Consider the following 9664-nt stretch of genomic DNA (forward strand, 5'->3'; position numbering starts at 1 on the left):
TTCCTTTATTGTTGAGAATAGTTTTGGCTATCCTGGGTCTTTTGTTGTTGCAGATGAATCTGCAAATTACTCTTTCTAAGTCTGTGAAGAATTGAGTTGGAATTTTGATGGGGATTTAAAGCAAGTATTTTAAAGTTTATTGCAAGTATATTCTTAGTTACATTGTCATTTCTTGTAAGCAGTCAAAGCCAAGTTAGATTGACTGAATTACTATTTAGTCATTTTCAACTAAACAGTAAAAGTGAACACATTATTAATTTTATTAAAATCATAATAACACATATTTGTGTATCATATTTGATAAACATGTTAAAAGTAAAAGATGTTATGTCTAGATCTACCTCTCTATTCTCTAGATTAGATCATAGTTTTGATTTTCTATATTGAATTTGCCACTAAAATTTTTAAAGCAGATTGTAAGTTAAACTGTGAGGTCTACTAATTTTATTTTTTCCAATTTGGGTAATCAGAAAGTTGAGTGCTAGACTATTTGACTATTTTATAATAATGCCTTTGAGTTTGAACTAAATCAGATTGGAATTTAGGCCAGGTGTGGTGGCACATGCCTTAATCTCAGCACACATGCAGGTGAATTCTCTGTGTGTTGGAGGCCAGCCTGTCTACATAGTGAATTCCAGGACAGCCATAGAGAGATCCTGCCTCAAAATCAAAGAAAGGAAAGCAAGGCAGGAAGGGAAGGAAAGACAGAAAACAAAGAAATCGATAAAGAGACTCTGCCTCAAAATAAATAAATAAATAAATAAATAAATAAATAAATAAATAAATAAATATTGGAATTTAGATATACCTTTAGCAGTATTAATAATTTTTAATTTGGTAACTTAAATCTGATTTCAGTTTTGTTTGTCACAATTAGCTAGTGGATCTGCTAACCAGTGGATCTAAGTTAACCAGTAGAACTGAAGGGGACTAGAGTTGAGCCATAGTTTACATACACAAACTAAGATTTCCCGTCAGAGGCTTGTCGCTGCTCCTTTCCTGTTAGTGCAGACACTCCTAGAAGTGGTCAGCCTACTTCCTGCTTGAGCTTCTATATGTGTGATTTTTTTTTTTTTGAAAGGTAGGTGTGTGTGTGTGTGTGTGTGTGTGTGTGTACACCACACCCTGTGGGTCCTGAGTATTGATCTTTGGTCATCAGTCTTGGTAACAAATACCTGCTGAGCCATCTTGCCAGCCCTCCTGGAAGAGTTTTAAAAGTTTGTCCAAACTATTATTCTACTTAGATTTTTTTTATAGCTATTATTGTTCAAATCTGGCACTAGCAGTAAAGTAAAACCAGAGAATAAAGTAATCTTTCTTTTAAATTACAGATTTAATTCAGTGTACAAATGAGATGAATGTGAACATCCCACAGTTGGCAGACAGTTTGTTTGAAAGAACTACTAACAGTAGTTGGGTGGTGGTCTTCAAATCACTCATTACAACTCATCACTTGATGGTGTATGGAAACGAGGTAAGAATAAATTTTTAAAAAGTTTTATTATTGTGTGGGATGAGTGGTTTGGGTTGCAGGGGTCAAACTCAAGTCACCAGGCTTGCAGGCTGAGACATCTTGCCAGCCAAGGAAAAACTTTTGACAAATATATTAGTGTGATTACTTATTACTTAACTTGCTTCTCTTCTTGAAACTTTGATAATAACTCCTTCAGGTGAATGTATATATAAAAGGGCAAGTTCAGTAGGTGAAGCCACTTGCTGCCAAGCCTGAGGATCTAAGTTTGATCTTTAGAATCTGCATGGTGGAAGTATGGAACTCATTTCTAAAAGTTGTCCTCTGACCTCCAGTATGTGCCATGGTATGCCATCAAAAAACAGAATAAACAGATTATTTTGGAAGTGCAGATATGACCTGATTATACTTATGTGTGTCCCACTATGCTATAGTAGAACAGAGTTATTGATTGTAGTTGATAAGTGCTTAATTCATTTAATTATCTTGACTTTAGTATTGTAGGTGATCATTAAGTTGTAATAAATATCTACTAGTAAAAACTTATATTTTATGTTTGGTAACTAATGAGAGTGAGGATGAGAGATTGCAACATGCTTACTGAAATAAGTTAACCAGCAAATTACCACTTTCAAATTACTCCTACTTTCACATTACGTTTGTAAGATGACAGCACCATAATTTATTGTAAGTTTTTGTTTTCCAGCGTTTCATTCAGTATTTGGCTTCAAGAAACACATTGTTTAACTTAAGCAATTTTTTGGATAAAAGTGGATTGCAAGGTAAAGACAATTTATTCTTTTTCTAGAAAATCAAGAGTAATCCCATCTAATGATTATTGCAGCATTCAACTATAGATGCTTCAAATCACAGTTCAGTGAGTCTTATAATTTGAAATTCAGATTGATTTCATACCTAGCACCCAATCTCTGAGAGATATTACAGGATAGTTATTTGCAAATATGGATTCTGGAACTTGACTGCCTGGAGTTGAATTTTCTCTTTACCACTTACAACTATATGGACTTGATTAAGTTTACTTTACCTCTGTGTTGCTGTCTGTAAAATTAGGAGTGATGATAGTCCCTGCTCAGTCGTTGTTATGTGGCTTAATGTAGTTAGTAACTAACTCTAATGTGCTCAGAATTAATGCCTGGCACATAGGAAACACTAAACAAATACTAACCTTAATTTTTATTGCTGCCTTTTCATTTTGTTTTATTGTAAGACATATAGTTGACATTATACATTGTAGAGACAAAGTTGGGTATAGTGGTAATGGCATAATATGTCTGTTGCTGTTTAAATTAACTTTACAAGTTTTTTATAATTGTATATATTCCTTATATATGGTACTATGCTGCATAAGAACACTTTACCAAGGAATAGATTGTGAATTGAGCACTCCAATCAAATAACCCCTGTGCTTCTCTTTTTAACAGTTTCCCTTTTCACTTTGAATTGTCATATTTCAGTTACAGCTGTCCTGTTCTTCTGTCTAAATGGGGTCTGTTTGTATTTAGTTCCAAAATTCGACCATTAATATTATAGACTGTCCCAGCTGTGAAGGACCACATAAAGAATTGCTAAGCTATTTTGAAACATTCACTGTGAGGGGAAGTATTTCAGAGAAGGTGAGACCTACTGTATGGGGCTTTGAGAGGAGGAAGAGATTACTTAGTTTAAGCACAGTTGTATAGATGTGCAAGGTATGAAAGGATTGAGATTGATGGGAAGAAAGATTATGAACCTAATGGGTAAATGGCATATGAACTGAATGTATGCATGGCACATCGGAGAACATGTAGTTGTACACAGTTCTCAAGAAGCTACTTAAAGCCAAATCAAACACAGAAGAATTTGGTGGGATTAAATTTTATAACATAGTAGGAAATTGGCAAAGGTTTTCTTGTGTCTTTGGGAGAGAAAGGGAAGTATGTATTATGAGGAAAGTAGTAGCCTAAGGTCAAGTTGGAGCAGAGTAGACTGATTTTTTTTTTTTTTTTTTTTTGAAGCTATTGAGACTATTTTAGTCATTGTTCTGTCCTAGTAGCAAGTTAATGAGGGCTTGGGCATGGTTCTTACAGAGGCAAAAATGAATAGAAATGAATGTGGTTAGTGTAATGCTTGATTCCTATTGCTAAGTGGATGTATGACTTTGCATGAGTGCAAGTACTGCTGTGAATGAATCTGTCTTCCAGTGGTTCTGGAATGTAAATGTGTAGGACCCAGTTTTACAGAATTTGATTACTTAATAATAGCTGATTTTAAATGACTAACTTATTTATGTGTATCTGTGTGTATCTGCATGTTTGTATGCATACATAGGTACGGGCTTCCTTGGAAGCCAGAAGAGGGCAGAGGGTATCAGATCCCATGAAGCTGGAGGTGATTGTGAGCCACTAAATATGAATGCTGAAAACTCTGGTCCTAAGAACACCAAGTAATCGCCATCTCTCTAACCCCTCATACTCAATTTGCTTTAATAGTAGAAACATATTAAGAGGGAAAATCAGCAATAAACCCCTTTTGTGATAAAAATATTAAAACAGATTGATAGGAAGATAGAAACTACTTGTCGTCTTCACCCCTTATTTTTTGTTGCTTTGGTTTTTGCTTTTAATTTTTTGAAACATGGTCTCAGGAGCTCAGGCTGACCTGGACATTGTTCATGGCAGTTCTGTGCTTTAGCTCCCTAGCTCAGGGACTATAGGCATGACCCATCATATCCAACTTTGCTTACAGATCTTTTTATTGCTGCTTTTAAACTTTTATTTTAAGTCTAAAAAATAAATAGTGGGGGAAAAAACCTATCTAGATTTTTGTTTTTGTTTGTTTTTTTGGTCTCAGTTACTAATTTTCATTTCTTTAAGGTAAAAATTAAATTTCTTTTAATTTTTTAACTTGTATTTTTATTTTATGTGTAATGGGTTTGCCTGATCATGAGTCTTTGTACCACATGCTTGCGGTTACCTTGTGGGTGCTGGGACTCTTAGCCACTGAGCCATTTCTCAAAATCTGGAGATTAAGTAAATTTAGTGTTAAAATTTTTTTAGAGTTTTATTCCTTTTACGAAGAGGAGGATGAGTTGTTCAGCATTTTCTCTTACTTCATAGAATATATTCTTGGCCTAGTATAGTAGGTAAAGGTGTTTGTTGCCAAACCCAACCCCCAGTTTGATTCCCAAAAGAAGAAGCAAGTTGACCTTTGGTTTTCACATGTATACAGTGGCCAGGAATCTCTCTTATCTTTATATTTTTAAAACATATTTTAACTGGGTGGTAGTGGCACATCCTTTAGTCCCAGCACTTGGGAGGCAGAGACAGGCATCTACGAGTCTGAGAACAGCCGGGGCTACACAAAGAAACCTATAAAGTGCCTGTATGTATGTATGTCTGAAGGTGTCAGATATTAAGAGTTATAGACATTTGCGATCTGCTATGTGGGTACGAGGATTTGAACCTGGGTCCTCTGGAAGAGCTGTCAATGCTTTTAACCCCTGAGCCACCTCTCCAGCCCCTAACATTTTTTACAATAAGATTAAATAATGGTTAAGATGTATTCACTGAGGTCTTGCAAAGTAATTTTTTATCACTGATGTACTACCTGTGTCTTGTTAGCTGAAGCCTGGTATCTGGTATAAAAACTTGAAGTAAACTAGTCAGTAGGATGGACCTGCTTTATAACTAGTAGCTACCATTTATACCTGGAAAGAATATTGGAATATGAAAAGTTAGAGTATTTTCAAATAAGTTGATTGTGGCTTGAAGAGCAAGGGGTATTTTTTCTCTCAAGATAAGAAAAACTAGTGGGAACAGCATGAACCAAAAACCCAGGAGTATGTATGTACTTTATAAAGTATATTAACAGGTGTAAGGCTGGGTGGTGGCTGTAATTCCTCTTTTTCCCCCTTATCTCTTTTGTTCTGATTTTTAGTAGGCAGTTGGTAAGCATTTGCAAATTGATAAGTATTAATACCAAGTCTAGTTGTGTATGTGTATATATGTGTGTGAATGTATATGTATGTTAATATTGTCTTTTTATAAAGAATGAGATCAAGTCAAATCTGCTTGGTGAAGCCAAGTTAAAAGAAATCCATTTGTTTTTCAGCGAGGAGCAAAAAATTAAAAACCTTTGACCCAGACAATAGCTAAAATATAAGGTTTCTGGTATCTTAAAAAGTAAAACTGATGAGATTTTATGTTGCTGATTATGGTGAAACAGTGTTAAGAATAATTTACATTACAAGGTTTTATTGAAAATATTTAAAAACTGTTTTGGTTGTGTCTTCAACATATATATTACTGTCTTTTATTGGACAGTGCTTTTATATTTTTTTCAAGGTTGGCACATATGAGATACACTTGTCCTAAATATTACACAGCTACAGGTTTTAGAAGTATAACAATAGAAACTTTATTTGGTTTAAGGGATGAAATTATGGTTCTGTTGTTTATGCTTGAGTTCTTAATGTGCCTTTCCCCCTACCACTCTCCCTAACCCCCAAAATAAGTAAATAAACAACCCAAAACCAGAGTTTTTCTTTGTAGTCCTGGCTGTCCTGGAATTTACTCTATAGACCAGGGTGACCTTGCAGCTCAGAGATCTGCCTGCCTCTGCCTCCCAAGTGCTGGGATTAAAGGTGTGTGTCACCACCTCCTAGTGAGTTCTAAGGTTCTAGTTGTGAAGGAAACATATTTTTATAACTCCTGGAAAGTAAAGAATAGGCACATGCATCAGAAGAAGCAAAATAGATTTATTTTTAGACTCACAGCTGAACTTGTAAGGGAAAAGATTTTAAAGCCGCATAAGATAAACCTGACTTTAAAAATTTTGAAGAATTTATTACAGAATTTATTAGTTATTTAATATATATCACTGAATGTAGTTGGGATATCATATTTTTGCTATTTTATGATAAAACTTTGTAGATAACCCTTGGATTTTAATCATTTATGAAAGCTTTCTTTTGCAGGATATGATATGTCTACATTTATTAGACGGTATAGTAGATACTTAAATGAAAAGGCAGTTTCATACAGACAAGTTGCATTCGATTTCACAAAAGTGAAGAGAGGGTGAGTTATGTTTTCATTTCTAATTCAAATATCAAATAGTGTAAAATAGAACTTTTACATTGAGTTACAGAACTTTACCCAGTTTTATAAACTTTATTTTGTTTGAAGAAATGCCATATACTTTCTATAGTAGGATTTTTAAAAGTTAACATATCTTCATAACAACTTTATTGTTATAATTCTCATGATTAAAATTCTTTTTTTAAAATTTATAACTAAATACTTTTTAGTGTTTATGTGACATAGCCCTACCTTATGCTTTCATCTCCCATAGTCTCTTCCCCTTCCTCTCCTTTTCCTCTTTCTCCTCCTCCATCCTTTCCCTCCTCTCCACTTCCTTTTCCTTTTTTCCCAGTTCTTTATTGTTTTTCTTTTTTTGTTGTTGTTCATTCATCTGTCTTTCCTTCTTTCTTCCCTCCCCCCTCCCTTCCAAAGAAAACGTTCCATCATAGTACAAGTATTGAATGAGAAAGTACGGATGCAGCAGGCACTTTAATTGCATTCTGTGGTAGTTTTGATGGTCATCTTAAGTATGCCAAAGGTGCCACCAATATGCATCATGGTTTTTCCATTGCTGCCTGTCATCAGCTCTTGATCTGGAGGCATGAAAAGGTGCTGAAGAGCATCCTGGCTTCAGTTCTCATAGTGCAGCTCATGACAAAGCCCATCTTGTTGTAGTTTAAGTGGCTAGGCTGTGACACCTGTTAGTCATCCACCTGTGTTGCTCCCCCTGCTCCACCCCTCATAGCAAAACCCAAGCAAAGCTAGACAGAAACCAAAGGGTACTTGTGACACAGGGGAAAGCATGGGTTCATTTTTAGAGCACTTATTTCAGGAGCATAGGGCTGAATACTGCAGGCCCTTTGGATCGTAGGCCCTCTCATTGGGAACATGGAGCTGTGAGCCATATGGAGGTAGTAGATAGCTTTGAGTGTGACTGTAGTTCTCAGGCCAGGGCCCATAGTTTCAACATCTTTTTCAAAAATTATGTATCATCATGTGTGGAGATCAGAAGACAGCTTTAAGGAATTGGGTCTCTTTCTCCACCTTTACGTGTGTGCTGGAGATTGAAATTAGGTAGTCTTTCCCAGACATCATGCATGTAAAGGGGAGTTTAATTTTATTGCATTCTGAGTACTGATCATCTTAGCACAAGAACTCATCACAAATAATGTGATCAGTACTTTTATATCTACTAGTGTCTTATATACAGCTTTTTTCTATAGGCTGAGTTATGATAGCTCAGGAAAGTGCAAAAGGAGCATTAAGAGTGTGCCATCTGTAGACATTGCTGGTGAATGCTCTTCCAGTAAACTGTCCTCCAGCTTCCACATCTTAGAGATCTAAACACTTGCCTTGGGCTTCAACTTGTTCTTGAAATTATAAAATAGTTACTGAAGTAGTTTTTGAGATAGGCTTTCTCTGGGTAGCCTTGGCTGTCCTGGAGCTCACTCTGTCAACCAGGCTGGCTTCAAACCCAGAGATCTGCCTGCCTCTGCCACCAACTGGTCTGCAGTGGAAATCTTAAAAAATGTAGACATATACAAGGTGTTTAAAAGATGAAATTGAGTCTTTTTCTTTAAACTTTTAAATCATGGAAAGTTGATGGTTTTACCTAATTAAGTTCTACAGATTTCATGTTACACTATTAGGCAGTCTGTAGAAGATTACAGTAGAGAGGTTTGTATCAGGAGTCTACTTTCTTCCCTGTTCAATAAACTGTTTTCTGTGGAGTATTCCTGAATCATTTTGAGAGTTAATGATTTGAGAGTATGGGATGGTAGGCTGTGTCCTAGAAGTAGAGGGAGGTTTGAAGATGCTTTGGAGTTCTCTAGAAAAGACTAAATTTGTGGAAATCTTTACTATCTATGCGAAGTTGATAATCGTGAATTTATGTGTCTGTCAGCTTGCGTAGTATAATATTTAAAAACCACAGGGTTTATTGTGCATACTAGTCTAATATTGTCTCATTGACTACATCCCTGTGTGGATTTTTTCTTAATTTGTACTTATGTGTAGATGTGAGTAAATTATTTCCTCACCCAGGATTGTGAATTTGCTATGGGACTGACTGCAAGGGAGAAAGGTGCAAGAAAATTGTTTGCAAGAGAATGTTTATAATAGTAACAATTTTGACCTTTCTCATTTGGGGGCTAAGAGGCTGCTCACTTTGAGATAAAGAAGTTGAGTTGTTCATTTAGTGTTGAGCTAAACAAAAAAGACTGAGATAATAAGACATCTAAGATGGAGAAATGTCCAGAAAGTAAAAAATGACATCAGCAAGAAGGGATTGAATGAGAAATGATGATTTCTTGGAAGAAAGTGTGATAACTGTGAAAATAAGGACAAGTTGCAAAGAGGAATTGTGTCCTCTTAGATTCCAGCAGCTGTTGTCAAGTAGTGTGTTTGTTACCTGAGAAAAAACAATGTTGAACATTTGATGGGTACATTATCTAAAAGCTTATCAAAACTGGCTGAGGCAGACAGTATTTGCTTCATTAAACTGTGGAATCCTCACAGAGCAATATTGTTACTTTTTGAAACTTGTTGACAGTGTTCTTAGTATGGCTTCGATTAGAGTAACTTGATAAAAATTATATTTTGTAAAACTGATTTTCTTTCTAGTTTTCTTTTAAAAGTCTTTGATATTTGACTCAAATATTGCTCCACCCTTCCGTCCTGTTGGGGATCGTGTTTAGGACACATGTTAGGCAAGTACCCTTCTGCTGAGTATCATGCCAGAACGTTTTTATCACATAATTTTATTTTTGTTGTTGTGTGAGCACCATTATGCATGTGCTGTGGTGTGTGTGGAGTTCAGGGGACCGCTTTTAAGAGTTGGTCCTGTTCTTGCACCCTAAGTTCTGGGGCTAGAACTCAGGTCCTTAGGCTTTTGGAAAAGTGCTTTTATCTCTGGCTGCCCATTGCCAGACTTTTAAAGTTTTTATTTTGCAGCAAACTACCCTGGACCTTGTGCTACTCCTGCCCCAGTTTGTTTACTAGGATGGGATTAGAGACCTGGCTATAAATAAATTAAGTGAAGTCAACTCCTGACTCTCTGGTACTTTACTGATTTCTGGCTAATAGTTTCTTTTACTTTTTTTTTTTTTTTTTT

At 35.7% G+C, this 9664-nt stretch overlaps 1 protein-coding gene and 1 long non-coding RNA gene across 20 annotated transcripts in view; both read left to right on the forward strand.

Annotated features, from left to right (window-relative positions):
- Picalm (phosphatidylinositol binding clathrin assembly protein) overlaps positions 1-9664 on the forward strand; it is a 91586-nt gene that overhangs the window by 31901 nt on the left and 50021 nt on the right. For all 19 annotated transcript variants that reach the window (XM_031387301.1, XM_031387303.1, XM_031387302.1 and 16 more), the window contains exons 2-4: positions 1332-1474; positions 2178-2253; positions 6447-6549. In XM_031387301.1, the coding sequence (XP_031243161.1) occupies positions 1332-1474; positions 2178-2253; positions 6447-6549 (322 nt within the window). The remainder of the gene's footprint in view (positions 1-1331; positions 1475-2177; positions 2254-6446; positions 6550-9664) is intronic.
- LOC116102556 lies at positions 2260-6187 on the forward strand. Its single transcript, XR_004123223.1, has 2 exons — positions 2260-3105; positions 3800-6187. It is a non-coding gene; the product is annotated as an uncharacterized LOC116102556 (long non-coding RNA).

This window comes from Mastomys coucha, unplaced genomic scaffold (genome assembly GCF_008632895.1).
Source record: "Mastomys coucha isolate ucsf_1 unplaced genomic scaffold, UCSF_Mcou_1 pScaffold21, whole genome shotgun sequence".
Taxonomy (NCBI): Eukaryota; Metazoa; Chordata; class Mammalia; order Rodentia; family Muridae; genus Mastomys; species Mastomys coucha.